At 46.7% G+C, this 18,557-nt stretch overlaps 1 protein-coding gene across 3 annotated transcripts; it reads left to right on the forward strand.

Annotated features, from left to right (window-relative positions):
* The first annotated feature begins 4,337 nt into the window (after positions 1-4,337).
* On the forward strand, positions 4,338-18,274 carry ADPGK (ADP dependent glucokinase). 3 transcript variants are annotated; one of them, XM_061999895.1, is made up of 7 exons: positions 4,338-4,656; positions 8,066-8,291; positions 9,420-9,482; positions 9,712-9,832; positions 13,443-13,639; positions 15,079-15,177; positions 17,101-18,274. In XM_061999895.1, the coding sequence occupies exons 1-7, from the start codon at positions 4,454-4,456 to the stop codon at positions 17,650-17,652; spliced, it is 1,461 nt and encodes a 486-aa protein (XP_061855879.1). In that variant the 5' UTR covers positions 4,338-4,453; the 3' UTR covers positions 17,653-18,274. The 3 variants fall into 3 exon arrangements, with proteins under 3 accessions (XP_061855879.1, XP_061855880.1, XP_061855881.1); XM_061999896.1 differs by having other exon boundaries at positions 4,339-4,656; positions 17,104-18,274; XM_061999897.1 differs by lacking the exon at positions 4,338-4,656 and adding an exon at positions 4,703-4,782.
* Positions 18,275-18,557: the final 283 nt, after the last annotated feature.

An 18,557-nucleotide genomic window follows, 5' to 3' on the forward strand; every position in this document is an offset into this window, starting at 1 on the left:
ACATGAAAGTGTGTTTGTTATTAACACATCACTATATAATTAGGGAACTTAGCAGGTGGCTGGGTATTCACGTGTTCTTTTTCCTCTGTTGCTGACAGTGCTACAGGAGTGTCTCTAGGTATCCTGTTAGGTGACAAGTGCAAATGAGTTCTACAGCCAAAACTAAGCAATTTGGCACCATTTAGTAGAGAGATGGCATTTTCTGCTTAAAAAGGGCCCAGAAATGGAACAGTACAAGGTGTAACAGATCAAGATTGAGACATGTTGGCCAAGCTGAGGGAGTATCTTACAAAGCATAGCAGCAGTGGGTGCTGGAGTCCAGGACTGAGATACGTTGGCAGAGCCCAGATGGGAAACGTTGCCCAGTTTCCAAGAACAACACAGAGCCTGGATTTTAATTAGAGTTCCTATGCTCTTCTGCATGGCTCAGCACAAACTTCCATGTCCTGAACTTTCCAGGCCTTTATTAAGATCCATCCAAAAAGCCTACCTTCCACTTTTTCCTACTCCTCCCTCAGTAAAGACACACTGGCAGTGGCCCCTCGTACCCATATATTCTGCTGTTGGCTCTCAATAAATGTCACAGGTCATGCAGAAAAAACCTATGCAACAATTTCATGAATATGGAGACTGAGATATGGTTCCCACCATAATGAGTTTCCAACTCAGATTTTAAACAAGGCTTGTAATCAAAGATGGGAAGCTGTGGGATTTCTGGGAGAAGTTTGATGGTAGAGAAGGCATGATGACATGCAGGTGAGTGAGCTGGACACACAAAATCTGAGTAATTGACTTCACAAAGCCTGGAGAATGCAGACAGAAGACGTAGTGGGATGGGAGTGCTGGACAGGACAGGAGGTAACAGGATTGCAAACACCTGCCATGCAAATCCTGCCCTGATACTGCCTAATCTTTATTAGCTACAGCTCAAGGTTTGATCCCAGGCAATACAGATACGCATGACTGATCCCAGCAACAATAGAGGAATTCATAGTTTGTGAAAAGCTCCTCCCCTTTCCACATTGTGCACAGGCCTACAGTTTAAGCTGGCCAAAGTAGGTCAAAGGGAATGAGTTTGTTTGAATACATAAATTCAGCTTAACAAGGAGCAAAGACAATTGCTTCAAGCTTGAGTTCAAACTAGGAAAAACAGGTCTTCATAGCTTTTTGGGAACTGGAAATTTTGGCTTTCACTTCTCTCTTTTATTGCCTCCTCTTGCCCATCTTCATCCTTGCCTCATGACTAACAAGTGTCTGGCAAACCCCCATGTCTCACAACCCAGCCTGCATTCAAAAAAGCAAACTCGGTAAGGCCATTCAAATGCTCACCCATGAAGGTTTGTCAGCGCCAAGCGGCTTCTGAGAGCATGTGCCATGTGTGCAACTCTCCATAGCTAATTTTCAAACAAGCAAGAAAATGCATCTTTTTTTCTGCCTCCTGCAGACAAAGTCTTTCCCTTCCCCCCCTGCCTTTTTTTTTTTTTTTTTGCTAAAGGGGACAGGTTCCATTTCCAATAACTGAAGACTGATTAAAACTGCTGTCCCTCTGCCACCTCCCCACAGTCACAAGCAGCTCATACCATGAAACAGTGTCAAGAAAAGGATTTCTTATATGAAGGAGTTCATATAACCAGAGAGAGGAAACAAAGGAAAGCTGTTGACATTAAGTTTTGATTTAACTCTTTCCATTCTAAAATCCACTCACTCTTTCCTATGCCTTTAATGACAGCATTCCAGTGAAAACTCTTTAATCAGTGTGTTGTATCTCAGAGATGGCACACAGCATAGAAAACCGATTACTTCTGGTTCAATTTCCATAATTAAACAGGTATTTAACGATTACCTCTTACTCAGCCCAAATCAACTCCTGTGAATCCAACAGCCCCGTGTCCTTCTCTATTACCTCTAACTAAAATTTGTGGGGTGCTGGGTGGCTCAAGAGGAGGAAATGGGGAGCCAAATTCTCAGCTGACAGTTTCACCTCTAATTCAGCTGTTTGAGGCAAATCTAGATCTGCCTTGGCTTAAAACATGTCAACCATGAAATCACGGTTTAGATCTTTAACTGAACAGGTTCTCCAAGGGAATCTCTTCTCTTTTTCTAAACTTTGTACTTTTGTTGGCAGGAATGAAGAGCATAAAACAAATCTTTCAATTACATTTGGAGTCTCATTCAAGCCCACTGACAAAACTGTTCTTGGAGATTGAATGTCATCAGTTTACAGAGGCCAAACGACAGTGGTTCCTCCTGAGCAGCTTCAACTTTGTTGATGCGGAAACTGTATAATTTCAGTCTTCAGGGCAGCAATGCAGAACACCACATTAACACCACAGATGAAAAACTAATCACCCCAAAATGGAACTGTGGCTTAATTCCCCAAAGTATTGCTGCATTAGATAGGTTACCTGTTTGCAGGCTAACCCTCTGATGACACAGGTCTAATAATGGGGTCCCCAAGCTGTGACAACACTTATGGGCACATCTAATTACGATGTTCTGTGACAAGGCTATAAATACACCTACTCCCACAGGCAAAGACCTGATTGTAGTAAGCAGCGAGGGGCTCTGGCAGGAATTTGCTCTGTTCTCACACAGCACAGCATTGCCTACTTGAACTGGAGGCCTGTTTATAACTGCAAGAGCCTTGCAGGCCTATACCCTGGGGAGTTGGAGTATGGAATCAAGAGAGATTTCATAATCACACATAGATCAAATGTTAGCAGGGAAAAGCGCTGAAGGGAAAAAAAGAGTAAATTTGTTCAAATGAAAAAGCCTACTGACAAAACCCAGAGAACACTTGAGCAAATCAAAAAGGGGATTACTTATTAACAGTCCAACTTTGGTGGGTGAATGTAGGTCTGAGAGGCGATGAAGATAACCACTCTCTTACAGGGCACTTAAGCAGGTAGCTATTTGAGGAGAAAGAACTGTTTGAAGGATTTCTTGATGAACAGGAAAAGTGTTTAGGCTGCTGGTTTGTTTTCAGGGTTCTATTCTTAAAGATCATTACTTCATCACAACATTTTACGCTCATAAAACCAGTCAGTGCCCCTGCACACCATCCACTGCCAGGTCAGGAGGCTTTCTCCCCCACTGTCAGTTTTCACTTGTTCCAAAGAGCAACTTCACAGGAACAGGATGGAAAAAACAAACCAACCAACCAACCAAAAACAAACAAACAAACAAACAAAACCCCCAAACAAACAAACAAACCACAAAAAAGATAAAACCTGATGGGCAGTCAAATGACTCCTGAGGGCCAGTCATCAATTCACAGTAACTGCTGTAGATGAGCTGTTGACTGAATACCAATCTTGTAGCCTAATAAGGAAAAAATACACAAAAAGCCTTCCACAATCCCCTCTACTTTACTGTTTGTTTTGTCAGTCAAAGGAAATGACAATCATTCACAACACAGAACTTAGTAGGAAAATTATCTGCCTCAGCCAACGCAATGCAGCACACAGTTGTCAAACTCTTGCAAATTTTGTCATAAGTCTCAGAGCTCACATTTCTATGATTTCTAAAGAAGCCCAGAAAATCTCCTTTCATTACAACGAGAAACCTCCCTTTTGACTTGCTACACCACCTCTGTAACAGGATGAATGAGGCAACAAAGAATGCTCTCTCCCGCTGCTCTCGGCACAGGCTGCCTGAGGAGGAGCGTGGGCAGAGATCTCATGAAGTTAATGCACCCTGGAAAAGGCACAAAAGGGGCCAAGACTAGAAGTTGCACTACAGAGGACTAAAGTACATACACTAGGGCCAGTGATTTCATTAGCTTCAGGTGAGTGACTGGTTTGCTGGACGTGAAGTCTTTAGACAGAGGCACCGATGTGAGACTGGGCTGAGGAGCTGGGGCACCGTAGTGAGAGGCACTGCTCTGCTTGGGGCGGAAGGGAGCAGAACCACGCAGAGCCACAAAGAAGACAAAGGACTGAGGAAGAATCCATGGGAGGGGAGGGTGAAGCAACAGCAGGTACGGAGGAGCGTGCGGGCTGGCTGCCCAGACACGCTGCAAGCCCAGTGCTGGTAACAGGGCGAGGGCCGGGCGCACCGCAGGCTCCTAGCCCCAGCGCTGGCTCCCCGATGCCCGAGGGCCCGCGACCTCGGTCCCGTGTGCCGGGCTGGCCCGAGGCACGGCGATGCCCCTGCGGGAGCTGCTCTCCCCACCATACCGCCTCACGACCGGCCGCCTTATTCCCGTAGCTCAGTTACGCAGCCGCCGCGGCCGAATCTCCCAGAGGTACGTCAGTTGCGCCGGGGAGAGGCCCCGCCGTTCACGTAGGGCTCGGCTCGCTTCCCGAAGCGCCTTTACGACAGCTGTCGGCAGCGGGGGCGGGGCGCTACGGAGGCGGCGTAAGGAGGCCCCCGCCACCAGCGCCCCTCCTCAGGCCAAGCCGAGGAGGCGGGGCCGGCGCGGAGGGGAGCGCAGTGGAGCGGCCGCGCCGCGATGTGGCAGAGGTCGGTGTGCGTGGGCCTGCTGGCCCTGGCGCTGGGCTATCTCCTGGGACCCGAGCTGCCCGCGCTGCGGCACCTCTCCGCCTCGCTGCAGGGGGGGCTGCAAGGCGTTCGCTCCTTCGAGGCCCGCATGGTGACGGCCTGGCAGGCGGCCATCGTCCGCCCGGCCCGCCGGTGGGCGCGAGTCGCCGTCGGGTAGGTGCGCACGGCGAGAAGGGGATCGAGCGCCCCTGGCGGCAGGGCGGGGAGCGGCCGGGCGGGGCAGGCGAGCGGGCACCCCTTCCTCTGCGCCGGGCTGTGCGGCCCTGGCTCGCTGTGTGGGTACGTGTGCGTGTCTAGACACATGTGCGTATGTGCCCCTCCATGGCTCTGTGGGTACGTGTGCGTGTCTAGACACATGTGCATGTATGGCCCTCCATGGCTCTGTGGGTACATGTGTGTGTGTCTAGACACATGTGCGTATGTGCCCCTCCATGGCTCTGTGGGTACGTGTGTGTGTCTAGACACATGTGCGTCTGTGCCCCTCCATGGCTCTGTGGGTACGTGTGCGTGTCTAGACACATGTGCATGTATGGCCCTCCATGGCTCTGTGGGTACGTGTGTGTGTGTCTAGACACATGTGCGTCTGTGCCCCTCCATGGCTCTGTGGGTACGTGTGCGTGTCTAGACACATGTGCGTATGTGCCCCTCCATGGCTCTGTGGGTACGTGTGCGTGTCTAGACACATGTGCGTATGTGCCCCTCCATGGCTCTGTGGGTACGTGTGCGTGTCTAGACACATGTGCGTATGTGCCCCTCCATGGCTCTGTGGGTACGTGTGTGTGTCTAGACACACGTGCGTATGTGCCCCTCCATGGCTCTGTGGCTGCGTGCGCGTGTGTAAACACCTGTACATGTATGGCCCTCCATGGCACTGTGGATACGTGTGCGTGTGTAAACACGTACCTGTGGGTACATGTGCATATATAGCCACACATCTGCAGGTACACGTATGTGTATGGCCACATATCTGTGGGTAGATATGCATGTATAACCACATACCTGTAGATATGTGTGCATATATGCCCATGTATCTATAGATGCATGTGCATGTATAGCCACATACCTATGGGTATATGTGCATGTATATAAAACCTCACTTCAACGTGGCTCTGCGCTTGCTGAAGCTCCTGCCTGTTCATTAAAACTCTCTGTTGATGTTCCAGCCCTGTAGTTTCCCAGACAAGGGCATTTCCCTGAGAGAGCAGCCCAGTGTGTTGCTCAGGCAGAGTGGGACCCCAACTGAGGGCATTAATGGTCCAGAACACTCACATATTGATCATCTGAGTGTGCAGCACAGTTCAGAGCCAGTTGGCACGCCTGTCTCTGTGGACTTAAGCCCAGCTGGCTTGCCCATAAAATAAATTTATATGCGGAGTGAGAGGCACTTGGAGCTGCCGGCCTGTTCCCAGGAAGGTGGCAACTGGGTAGCATAGGCCAGCAATAAATAGGTACAAGAGACAAATTTATGAAGCAGAGAAGTGAGTGTAGACCTAACTGAGTCAAGGCTGAGATGCAAAGGAGATGAGGGACGGAAGGGAGAGGAGAAAGCAAGAGATGTTGAAGACGCCTGTGCATGCACAGGGAAACCCAACGCCCTTACTCGTTTTATACTGGAAAGAAGTCTAGGTGACAGTTCAGGACTATCACATTGGTCTCAAATGTTTGGTTTAATTCTGACCATTAATCATGACATTATATACAGCGCTTGACTCTTAAGTAGAAGGACGGGACTGAACAACTTGAGTTTGATTGGAAGATTCAGCCTTCACATACTGGAAGAAGTTATTCCACCTTGATGGCTGTGTAGCCAATGCAGTTTTAATTGGAGTCTGTCTTGCTCTTGTATTGAAGTTGATGGAGACTTTCTCCCTGAAGACATGGCAAAATAGGTTTTCCAGTTCCTCAGTTTTCTCTTTTGCTGCACCTTCACTGAAAGAACGCTGGGTATCTTTGCTTTAGTCCTTGGTTTAAAGCAGCTGAAAATGTATATAATATGTACACACACACTGAACACATGGTACCTCAAAGTTCAACAGCAAAAGCAGATTATTAGCAGCAGTATTACGGAAGCACAAAGCATTTTAGCTGAGGAACGGCAGGGTGGGAGAAGACAGATAGTTGGAAAATGATGAGAGGTGTCTTGCTTGAAAGAGCTGTGACTTGGTATATCTCTGAATCTTTAAATATTCATTAAAATATGTGTTGCATTTGAGGATAAAATGTTGTTTGAGGTGATTGTTTCTTTGGTTTTCTTAGCTATACCGTAGTCTTATGAGATGATGCACAATACAGAGGATTTTGGAGCTAATTACCTCATATACTGACAAGCCTCAGGGTTTTTAATGGCCTTTATTTTGTATGATGCAATCTTGATGTGTTGTGGCCCAAATCATGGATGAAAGGGCACTGACAAAGAGGAATATTAAATGGCTATGTTTTTTCACCCTGATATGTAAGCAAGCATTGGCATTTGAAGTGTCATGTAGGTAGATGCAGAGTCAATTGACAATCTGCAAAAGTGATATAGATTGTTTGAATCCCTATCAGGGCAGTGTGGGGCAGAGGAACAGAAACTGCACTGGACTGCAGTTCCAGAAGATGCTTTAGTAATTGCTAGTATCATCTCAGTCAATATTTGGTATATACCAGTATCTCCCTGAAACCAAGGAGGAGAAACAAGGGCAAGGGTTCATAAATTGTCTTTCTTCGGTCCTGGTTCCAACCCAGATACTTTTCTCTAGTCTTGAGTTAGACTGTGTTTGAATTGATGTCATTGGTAAGATTTGAGCGATAGGATAGACTTCACATAAAGTCTGGAGCTGATAAAATGGTTCTTGTCATGTCCTAACTACAGCAGGGTTTTTCTCCTGTTCGTAGTATTTGACAGAAGGCAGCATGCTATTTCTGGAGCTTTGGGGTAGTCCTTGTGAAACTGCAGTTTTCAAATATTTCAACTGACAAATTACTCTCTTAACTTCTTATAAACAGAACTAGCCTATGTGGGAGGTGTTTGTATTTGTGGTTTTGATTATTGTTAAGAGTAGTTGAAGCTCAAGAGGCTGATCTAGTAGACGTACTTTCAGGGGGTTTTAACAGTTCTGAATTGCATGTACATTTTACACCAGAAATACCTATTTTTTAAAAGCTGTTTTATTGCAAGAACTGAAAATGAAAAATGCTATTATTATTGTGCCTGTTCTTTTTTTGAGCAAGCCTAAGGCAGCAAATGAATCACAACATGTACTGCAGCATGTGCAACCACCTTTGGACCACGCAGCTGACCTGTTCTTGTTTTGGTTCAGCAGAATGTTAGAAATCCCTCTCTCCTCTGCAGTGCTGGGGCACAGGGAAAGCAGGTCAAGAGGAGAAGACTTCAATAGAGAATTTCAGGAAATTCATATGCCTTTGCCAGTTTTGTTTCATTTGATTAGTTGTTTTCCCCCTTAACATGAGGGCTGCAAACAGCAAACATCACTGCCTGGAAGTGATTGTTATAATGTCTCACAAGCACCCTAAGGTACGTGCCTTTTTTCCCAGTTTGCATTTCCCTTCACTCTTCCAGCGTCAACGCCTGTGTGGACGTGGTTCTGTCTGGGGTGAAGTTGTTAGAGGCACTCGGTCTTGAACCTGGAGATGGAAAAAATCATGCGGTCTTGAACTCCAGACAGGACCTGAGAGAAGCATTCACTCACTTCATGGAAAAAGGGGCAGCTGCTGAGCGCTTCTTCAGCAATGCCGAGTCATTCCGCCACATTGCACAGATGGCCTCCGAGTACCCTGGGGCACAGGTATCCACCCAAGGCACCCTTATTTTCTATGTTGCCAGTGACTTTTTTTTCCCTGTCTAGTGAGAGGAAAGAAGCATACGGTACAGGTTGAGTGTGTTAATAACTTTCCACAGAACTCTGCACCTGCTGCAAAGGGTTTTAAGTGGTCTGTCCTCTGCTTGCTTTCCCAAAACTGAGGTGTCATACTAAGATGCCTGTGCGAATACTGTTATATGGGAGCCAGATGGTGTAAAAGAGGGTCTAACATCTTGTCATGAGGCAAGAAGTGAGGAGGTAGATCCAAGTATTAGGAGTTGTAAACACTCCGATCAGCTTCAGCTTCTTAACACAGGACTTTAAATCTCTTTAGGAGTGATGAAAAGAAATAAATACTTTCTTCAGAAGCCTCCCTTTCCAAAATCAAAGTTTTGTTCCTTTAATTTATAATAGGTCTTCTGAATCAAGCTTGGCAGCTAGCTAGCTACTTTCTACAAACTGATTAATGCCACCTTCTATGTCATTTGCCAGCTGCTTTTCAATATGAGGCAGAGGTCTGTTTGGGTTTTTTTTGGTCAAGACTCTCCTGTGTTGACTTGTTTCTCACCACATCAGCAATCACATGATTATTAGCTGTGTCCTTCAGTAGCCTGTTTTCTGTCACTTCAGAGTCCCTGTGACCCTCGGAGCTCACAATAGATTTTTCTTACTTGAAAGTTTGTATGTTCTTATCTGAAGAAACTTCTACAGTTCCTCTCACTTCATTTGGGCAGGTAGCAGGTTTAACCTCAGTTTCAAACTCAAGAAAGTATTGGTGCAGTTGGATTGCTTCTCAGCCTCACTGAATAAAACACCAACTGCTGCAGAGAAGTTGCACAAGTAAATAAGGGCTGTTTATGTTATCAATGAGTTGATATTTACAGGACTGTTACCTGAATATTTAGATTTTTAGAAGTCAGAGAACACTCACTTTATTGAGATCCCACCGAGAATTGTCAAATTGTTTGGCCTTCAGCCCCAATAAGCTGCTTTAACTTCTGTAATGCTATACACTCTTCTGAAGAGCTAAATGGTCCAGCCTATACTGAGGATTAAGCACATATGGAGCTACCAAATCAAGGGAGCACCGACGCCTACCTTTGTGTTTTACAGCTTTACGTAGGAGGAAACGCCGCTCTCATTGGCCAGAAGCTTGCCACAAACCCAGACCTGAAGGTACGTGGCTCAGGAGGTTCCCATTACTGCCCTGTAAATTTGGGGGATCTTGCAGTTATTTTTTAGATTATGGTGAAACATACAGGTACCCTTACAAGTTGAAAAGCATAGCTGTTTTTTTAAAACTGAATTACTGTTTTTGTAAAAATCTATTGTCAAGCTTAAATGCTCTAAAATGGTGGCAAGGGACATGGCAGGGAAACCTTGATTGCTTTTTCTTGTTTTCTAGATCCTCCTTTGTGGCCCAGTTGGTCCTAAACTCCATGAACTACTTGATGACAATGTGGTTGTGCCACCTGAATCCAGGCAGGAAAGGGATGAGTTCCATCTTATCTTGGAGTATCAAGCAGGTACCTTGCCAAAGGCTGGATGTTGGATAGGAACCCTGAGTATCCATAAGATAGTCCTGGTTTTGAAATGGTGTTGTTTGACTCAGTTGTTTCTAGAGGGACTGTGTAAGTTATGCAGTGACAGTGGCAGCTGTCACTGGACTAGTCCAGCAATTCCATGTGCTTCAGGAGCTGTGGTAGGTGAACAGACATCTCAAAGTCTTTTGAAAGGTTTTTTCCTTTGTAACACAGTTGCTGTAAACACTATCCACTGCTGCTGTCTTGCTTGTGTGCTATAACCTACAAAAGCCAAGTGGGCTTTCCCTTTTGTTGTAATGCACAGTCTAAGTAGACCTGATGAGTGTAATTATAAAACTGTATGAACACTAAAATTGTCTGGTAACGTTTTCCAGAAACAGAAAGGTACCATGTAACTGCAGATGGAATTCAGGGTAACCCTTGTGTAACATGTAAAACAAATCTACATGCATTTTCTTGCTGTTCTCAACCTAAATCATTTCACTGGTCTTGTTTGAAAACACATCTTCAGAAAGTTACATTGATGTGACAGATGGGACTATTTGGCAAGAAGGGAAGGCAAGAGCCACATTAATTAAACTTTTTCAGCAGAAAAACTCAGGTGAAGCAGCACCCAAAGCATCCACTGTGGTGAACTCCTTGCTAAAATAAGGTTATAATAACTAATGCATGCTGGAACACTGTAGTACTTGTAAACTTACACTAATCTTAAAAGTAAATCTTTGTCTTTTTGCTCCTGGAAGCATCTTCATTAGATGCTATGTTAGCATGTGATGTCTCTTTTTCTCAGCATCTCTGTTGTGAGGTGAAACCTGCTCTCCTGAGGCAACTCTGGGGATCTTTTTCTTAGACAGAGCTTTGTCATGGGACTTTTCTTAAGAGGAGGCAGTACTGATGGCTGTTGATGCTGTTTTTGTGGCTTTTCCACAAATGCTGGTCATATTCAGTGAGGCTGAATATATAGATATACAGTGGGCTGTAGACCCACTGTTGAATGAGGTGGGTGCCCTGGTGACAGAGGATACAGAGAAGGCAGAGTTACTGAATGCCTTCTTTGTCTCTCTGTACTGCTGGAGGCTGTTCTCAGGAGTCCCAGACTCCAGAGGAAGTCAGGTTAAAGGAGGAGTTTTGTTTGGCTGATGGGCACTGGGTTAAGGATCAGTTGAGCAATCTGGATGAAGATAAATCCATGGGCCCCAATGGGATGCACCTGCAGGTGCTGAGGGAGCTGGCAGAAGTCATTGCTAAACCACTCTCCATCATCTTCAGTAAGTCATGGAGAACAGGAGAGGTGCCTGAGGACTGGAGGAATGCAAATGTCATCAAAAAGGGTAAGAGAGGAGCTGGGTAACTACAGACCAGTCAGCCTCACCTCCATCCCTGGAAAGGTGATGGAATGACTTATCCTGGGTGTTGTCTCCAGGCATTTAAAGGACAAGAGGGTCATTAGGAGCAGCCAGCGTGGCTTTAGCAAAGGGAAGTAATGTTTGACTAACCTTGATAGCCTTTATGAAGATGTAAGCAGGTGGATAGATGGTGGTAGTGCAGTGCATGTGGTTCATCTGGATTTCAGTAGAGTGTTTGACACCATCTCCCACAGCATCCTGGCAGCAAAACTGAGACAGTGTGGGCTCAATGATCAGGTAGTGAGGTGGATTGTTAACTGGCTGAAGGGAAGAAGGCAAAGAGTTGTGATCAATGGGGCAGGGTCTGTATTTGGTGGAGTCCCTTGGGGGTCAGTGCTGGGACTGGTACTGTTCAATATACTCATTAGTGATCTTGGTGAGGGAACAGAGGACACTATCAGCAGGTTTCCTGATGATACTAAATTGAGGGGAGTGGCTGACACACCAGAAGGCTGTGCTGCCATTCAATGAGACCTGGACAGGTTGGACAGTTGGGCAGGGAGAAATGTAATGAAATTGAACACGGGCAAGTGCAGAGTCTTGCATCTGGGAAAGAATAACCCCATGTACCAGTACAGACTGGGGAATGAACTGTTAGAGAGTAGTGTAGGGGAAAGGGACTTGGGGGTGCTGGTGGGCAGCAGGATGACCATAAGCCAGCAATGTGCCCTTGTGGCCAAGAAAGCCAATGGTATCCTGGGGTGTATCAGAAGGGCTGTGGTGAGTAGTTCGAGAGAGGTTCTCCTCCCCCTCTACTCTGCTCTCGTGACACCACATCTGGAATATTGTGTCCAATTTTGGGCCCCTCAGTTCAGAAAGGACAGGGAGATGCTGGAGAGAGTTCAGTGAACGGCCACCAAGATGACGGAGGGAATGGAGCATCTCCCTTATGATGAAAGGCTGAGACAGCTGGGGCTCTTCAGCTTGGAGGAGACTGAGAGGTGATCTCACTAATGTTTCCAAATATGTAAAGGGAGGGTGTCAGAAGGATGGAGCCAGGCTCTTCTCAATGATGGCCAATGATAGGACAAGGGGCAATGGGTATAAACTGGGACATAAGAGGTTCCAAAGAAACATGAGGAAGAATTTCTTCACTATGAGGGTGAGGGAGCACTGGAACAGGCTTTCCAGATGGGTTACCGAGTCTCCTTCTCTGAAGACATTCAAAACCCACCTGGACAAGTTCCTGTGTGACCTATTCTAGGAGGTCCTGCTCCAACAGGGGAGTTGGACTAGATGATCTTTCGAGGTCCCTTCCAACCCTTAAAATTCTGTGATTCTCCACAGTAGAACCAGGATACAGCCTGCAAGAGCCAAGTGCAGTATGCAGGCTGGTTCTAAGGTGGAGGTTCTGCCTATAAGCCTTAAAAATGTTTGTGTCTTGAGCTTTCTGTTCAAGCTGCCCTTGGTCACCTGTGATGGTTTATTCCCTTACATTTTTTTTCTGTCCATTTACTGTAACTGGCACAAGGAGCTGCCTGCTGCCTGCAGAGACGTGTGTGCAGATGGGGGAGCTGGCAGAAGTCTGGCCACTTGGACTGTGGCTTGTGTCATTTGTATCCTCTCTGGGTTCTCTGTCCTTAACCTGTGGTTCAGTGTCCTGGAGATGGACCCCATTTAGTTTGTGATCTTATCCAGGAGTAAAACCATTGACACATAGAGCACTAATGCACCTCTGTTCTTCAGATCATTTCTGGGAGTTGTGCAGTCAGGAATAGGAAGAGCCACGAGAGTTTCCAGGGTGTATCTTCATCACTGATTACATGATCATCATTGAGTCAAGCTGACTGGTGGTGGCTGCCAGAAGGGGAATGTGTCTCTTCTCTTTGCATATCCTCCCTCTCCGAATGTTTGGCAGGAGTTGGCTGTAAACACTCGCCCAATTGCATTCTAAACTAACACATTACAGAAAAATGTTATGAAGCTTCCAAACAAAACATCCAAGTAGTATATTTTCCTTCTGACCAGACAAATGTTAAAATGAGGCAGAGGGGGTTAACAAAGAGCGTGAATGGGAAAAACAGAAAGACTTTTCTTGTGGCTTGTGGTAGTAGCTGTCCATTGGGCACAGTCACATTGTGGAATTGTGCCTTCAGACTCCAGCAGGATATCCCAAAGCAGTCTTCAGATTCGGGATTTGATTTGATTTCTCTTCTGAGTGAGCTCGCTTCTGTGTTTCACTCTAGGCGAAGAGTGGGGACAGGTGAGAGCACCCAATGCCAACCGCTTCATCTTCTCCCATGACCTGTCAAATGGCGCCTTGAATATGCTGGAAGTGTTTGTGTCCAGCTTGGATGAATTTCAGCCAGACCTTGTAGTACTTTCAGGACTTCACATGATGGAAGGCCAGAGCAAAGAGATGCGACAGAGGCGACTTATGGAGGTAAGATACTTGAATACCAGCATGTCCTTAATTTCTGTCCCAACAAGTCCCTTATGGCAAAGTTTTGGGTTTTGGCCTTTAAACTTGTTGGTAGTAGTAGGCTGTGCCTTCAGATCTCTCTCAAGTCTTTTCAGTATTGCTGGGCAGCAAACTGAACATGAGCCAGCAATGTGCCATCATGGCCAAGAAGGTCAATGGCATCCTGGGATGCATCAAAAAGAGTATGGCCAGCAGGTCAAGGGAGGTTCTCCTTCCCCTTTACTCTGCCCTGGAGTCCTGTGTCCAGTTCTGGGCTCCCCAGCTCAAGAGAGACAGAGAACTTCTAGAAGGGAGTACAGTGCAGGGCCACCAAGATGATGAGAGGACTAGAACATCTCTCTGATGAGGAAAGAGTGCAAGACCTGGGGCTGTTTACTCTGGAGAAGAGAAGGCTGAGAGGAGCCCTTATCAATCCTTATAAATACCTAAAGGGCAGGTGTCAAGAGGATGGGTCTAGTCATTTTTTTATGGTGCCCAGTGACGGGACAAGGGGTAATGGGCACAAGCTGCAACACAGGAAGTTCCGCTGGACCATGAGGAGAAACTTCTTTGGTATTCAGCTGAGGGAGCCCTGTCACAGGCTGCCCAGAGAGGTTGTGGAGTCTCCTTCTCTGGAGGTTTCCAAACCCACCTGAATGTGTGCTTGTGCAGCCTGATGGAGATGAACCAGCTTTGGGAGGGGGTTGGACTGGATGATCTCTAGAGGCCTGTTCGAACCTCTGCCGTTTTGGGATTCTGTGATTCTGTATTTCATGCTAAAAGAAGATTAAGTGTTGGAATGGCAAAAGTCTAGTCCTGTAACACTAATGTTTCTTAGATTCAGTAGGTTGGCTAGGGAAATAGTTATAAGGGCTTATTTAGTGGCTAAGTTACACTTTTTCTATCCCGGACACTAAGATGAGCAAGGTTATAATCAAGACTTGCATTCTTTAAGCAGCATCTGTGTTAGATAATCCAAGAGGCAGCTGTCTTATCTGAGCCCAAAGGAGTTACCTCAACTTTTCTTTTTAGTTACAGATGATTGTCTGTCTTCCAGCCGAGTGTCCTTCCTAATGTGATGTATTAGCTTTTGTTTTTTCTTTTTGCTGGCCTACAGCTGCCTCAGATTTTTGAGGTTTCTCAATTAGTCCACTAGAAAAGCGCCGAGTTGGGTGCAGGTTAGGGTTAGATACAGTTTTCCTGCTCTGGGAGTCTAAAAACTCAAGGTTGTTTTTGTTTCTTTGCCTTAGCCTTACCTTCTGGCACTTGCCAGACTTCTCATGTGGAATAGTGTTTAAATCCATAAAGAAGAAGATTGAAGGCTGTGTATCTCTGAGACAAACTTCTTTTATTCGTTCTGTTTCTTAATGAGCATGTGGTTTAGAGTATGTTTTTAAAAGTGTTTTCCTGTACCCCTGTAGGCTGTGGCCTCCATCTCCGATATCCCTACTGACATTCCCATACACTTGGAGCTGGCCAGTATGACTGATCAGGATTTTATGAGCAACATTATTCATCAGGTAACAAAAGTGAAAGGACACGCTCTTTCCTTTTCCTCTGTAGCACAATGTACAGACAGGTAGATTGTCATGGTTTAGCAAGGAGCAGCTTTTACTTGGTAACAGGGGGAGCGGGTTGCAGTGAAGACCTGGTAAAGAGTTCTTGGACTTTCCCCCAGCTCTTGGGTTCACACCCACCTCCAGCCCGGCTGGGCCAGTCTGGTGCCTCTGCCATCACTATTTAGGGGACGGGAATTTGAAGTGCTGGCAGGAGGTGTAAGAGTGGTACAAGATGGAGGCGACCACGCGGACCCCACAGTCAGAGAAGGAGGAAGGAAGGAGAAGCACCAGACCAGAGACCCCTCTGCAAGCCGTGGTGAGAACACAGGCTGTAGCCCTGCAACCCATGCAGGGCCATGGCAGGGCTGAGAGCCACCAGCAGCTCCGTGTGAGTGAGCCCGGACGGGCGAGGGACTGTGTGGGGAGGTGGCCATGGCACAGGCCGTGCTGGAGCCTGCGGGCCCCAGAGCAGCCCCACACGAGAGGCACAGAGGAGCTGCAGCCTTTGGGATAAATGTGTGTTGGAGCAGCCCGTGCAGGGCTGTGTGTGTGTGAGGTACCCCACGGACTTGCAGGGAGGACGGGTGCAGAGCCCACCTGTCCTGAGGAGAGACAAATGGCAGAAGCCATCAGGAACAGACTGACTGAAACCCCCATTCCCTGCCCACCTGAGCTGCTCAGCAGGGGAGGAGATAAAGACACTGGGATCAGGGTTCTGAGCCCAGGAAGACAGGAGAGATGGGGAGAAGGTGGTCTCAAAGGGCTGGTTGGACTCTTCATCATTGCACCACTGTGTTGTTTTATTTTGGTTATGTTTTGGGTTTTAAGGTTATGTTTTAGTTGGTGTTGCATTAAATGATTTTCCGTTTTCTTCCCCAAGCCCAGTAGCCTGCTCTGTTTTGTCCTGGACCTTAAGTGGCAATTCAGCTCTCCCTGCCCTTTGGCAATGCTCAGGTCTTTGGTACTTGAAGCTAATCATGGTCTTTTGTTCCCTGATGGGCCTAAACCAGGACACAGATGAATATAGAAATGAAAACTTAAAATTAGTGCTATCCATTTGAAGATAAATTGAGGACCTGGGTTTAGTGTCTGCTGTTGCACAGTAAATGCTTCTGTGTTCTGTCCTGAGCTCCCTGGAATCTCCTCTGTGTAGCAAAGGAAATGACTTGTGGCTGAGCAGAGGACTGATTTGTCTCCTTTAGCTCAGAGAGAATATTTCTTTTAGAAAAGCCTCTCTGGCAGGTTTCATCATTTTCAGCAAGGAGTAAGGATTTTTTGCAGATCTGAGTTTATTCAGCAACTGTATTCAGTAATATACCATGCAACAGAGCCTGGCTCTGATCTCTGAAAGGTTTTCTTGCAGTCACAGGGCAGAAGGTAACCCAGGAGAATACTCACAGCTCCACCAGTATGAGTAACTTCGGTTTAGATGTAGCAGGCCTGCAGATTTCCAGGAAAAAACCCACCAGGATTTGAATTCAAGATAAGTTTGTAATTTAAAAAAACCCTCAATTTCTTTGCAGATTTTTTTCCTGCAGATCCTGATGGCTCCCTGTTTAGTCTGCCATGGCTCTGATCTCAGTGTTATGAGGGTTCCCTGTGGATTTGGTGTTTCGTTACTTTGCTGCCAGTGGGTGTGTCTAGAAAGTTAAGGACATGAATGAGCCTGTGCCCAGTGTGAAATGTTTTCTCGGCTAAGTAGTTGTGGCATACTTGCAGAATGGGGAAGCTTGTGCAGCGGCTTTAGCCTGTGCTCTCCAGGAAATGGCGTGCTCCCTTCTGCTGAGCACGCTGGCGAGCCCACTGGTAACACGGTAGAGTGAAAACAAGACCAAAGCCTGATTCTCTCTCTGAAGGAAAAACTTGTTTCTGTGTTCCTGTTAGCAGGTCTTTCCCCTGGTGAACTCCATCGGGCTGAACGAACAGGAGCTGCTGTTCCTCACGCAGTCGGCCTCTGGCCCGCACGCATCTCTCACCTCCTGGAGCGGAGTTCCTGATGTGGGTCTCGTCAGCGACATCCTCTTCTGGATCCTGAAGGAGCACGGGCGGAGGGCAGAGCAGGCCTCTGATCTCACGCGGATCCACTTCCACACCCTGGCCTACCATATCCTGGTCACAGTGGATGGGTACTGGGGCAACCAGGTTGCTGCCGTGGCTGCCGGAGCGAGAGCAGCAGGGACTCAGGCCTGCGCAACTGAAACCATTGATACCAGCAAAGTCTTTCTTAAAGCTCCTTTGGAGTTTGTGACCTCTCAGATAGAGGCACCTTCCATAATCTCCTTAAATCCCGATGAGCCAGTGGTGCGTTGGCACAGAGAAGGTATCTCGTTCCATTTCACTCCCGTTTTGGTGTGTAAAGATCCTGTGCGGACCGTGGGCCTTGGGGATGCCATTTCAGCTGAAGGACTGCTATACTCAGAAGCGTATCCTCAATAGAAGACTAAGACCTTCCTTTTTCTCCAGTGCTGTGTGGTGTCTCAGGAACCATGGTGTCCTTATTAGGATTTCAGCCAGTGGTAAAAACGAATAGGAACAGAATTGAGGTGTGGTGTGTTTTCTGGATATAACTGAAAAAGAGCCAAAGAATAATTCCAGGTATAAACTGTCAGATACATTCCAATCACTTGGCAGGGACTCGAGCACTTCACATTTGGGTGCAGACATCTTGGTATTTAATGTGAAAATTGGCTTTGCTTAAGGATGTGGGTAGGGAAACCAATATCAAAATCCCTGTTGGGCATAGGTTTTCTGTTTCAACTCTGAGTGGGCTCATCTGTTAGTGCTAGAAGGCACAGCAGCCAGGAGCACATCCTGCGTGTGGATCCCAGGGAGAGCACGGCAGTGCTTGTTCCTCTTGCGTCTGATACATTAAAAATAAAAGGCTCTTGCAGTACCTTCTCACAGCACATTGCTAGGTGGCAAGAGCAAACCTTCTGCATGCTTGGTGTGATGATGAAAATGTTTACTTCTCAGCCTTGGTGCCCGAGCATTGGAGGGAGCCAGAATCCCAAAATGTGACGCATGCTGTACCTACTCCTTAAACGCAGAGAAAACCTGACTTGGGGCTGCATTGGTTATTTTGGGTATCTGTTGTCTCTGTGACTAATGGTATTCAACTGAGCCTTAGTAGCCTTAGTTTTGGGGGGACTAGGAGTGAAGGTAATCAGGGTTTCAGTTTGAGGAGCCGCTTTTATTTTCTTGCCAGGTAAACCACAAAAACATTACCTATGTTTGCTATACACTGAACACCAAGAGTTCCAGCCAAGGGGGCTCACAGCCAGTGTTCTTTGCTATCAGTGGGTGCTTATATCAGGTATTTTACAGAAAAGCTTTTGAATGCT

The sequence above is a fragment of the Colius striatus genome, chromosome 7 (assembly GCF_028858725.1).
Source record: "Colius striatus isolate bColStr4 chromosome 7, bColStr4.1.hap1, whole genome shotgun sequence".
NCBI classification, from domain to species: domain Eukaryota; kingdom Metazoa; phylum Chordata; class Aves; order Coliiformes; family Coliidae; genus Colius; species Colius striatus.

Coding starts and splice junctions, on each gene's coding strand:
- ADPGK (XM_061999895.1), top strand. CDS start 4,454: ATGTGGCAGAGGTCGGTGTGCGTGGGCCTGCTGGCCCTGGCGCTGGGC. Junction 4,657..8,065: donor TGGGCGCGAGTCGCCGTCGG/GTAGGTGCGCAC, acceptor TCACTCTTCCAG/CGTCAACGCCTGTGTGGACG. Junction 9,833..13,442: donor TATCTTGGAGTATCAAGCAG/GTACCTTGCCAA, acceptor GTTTCACTCTAG/GCGAAGAGTGGGGACAGGTG.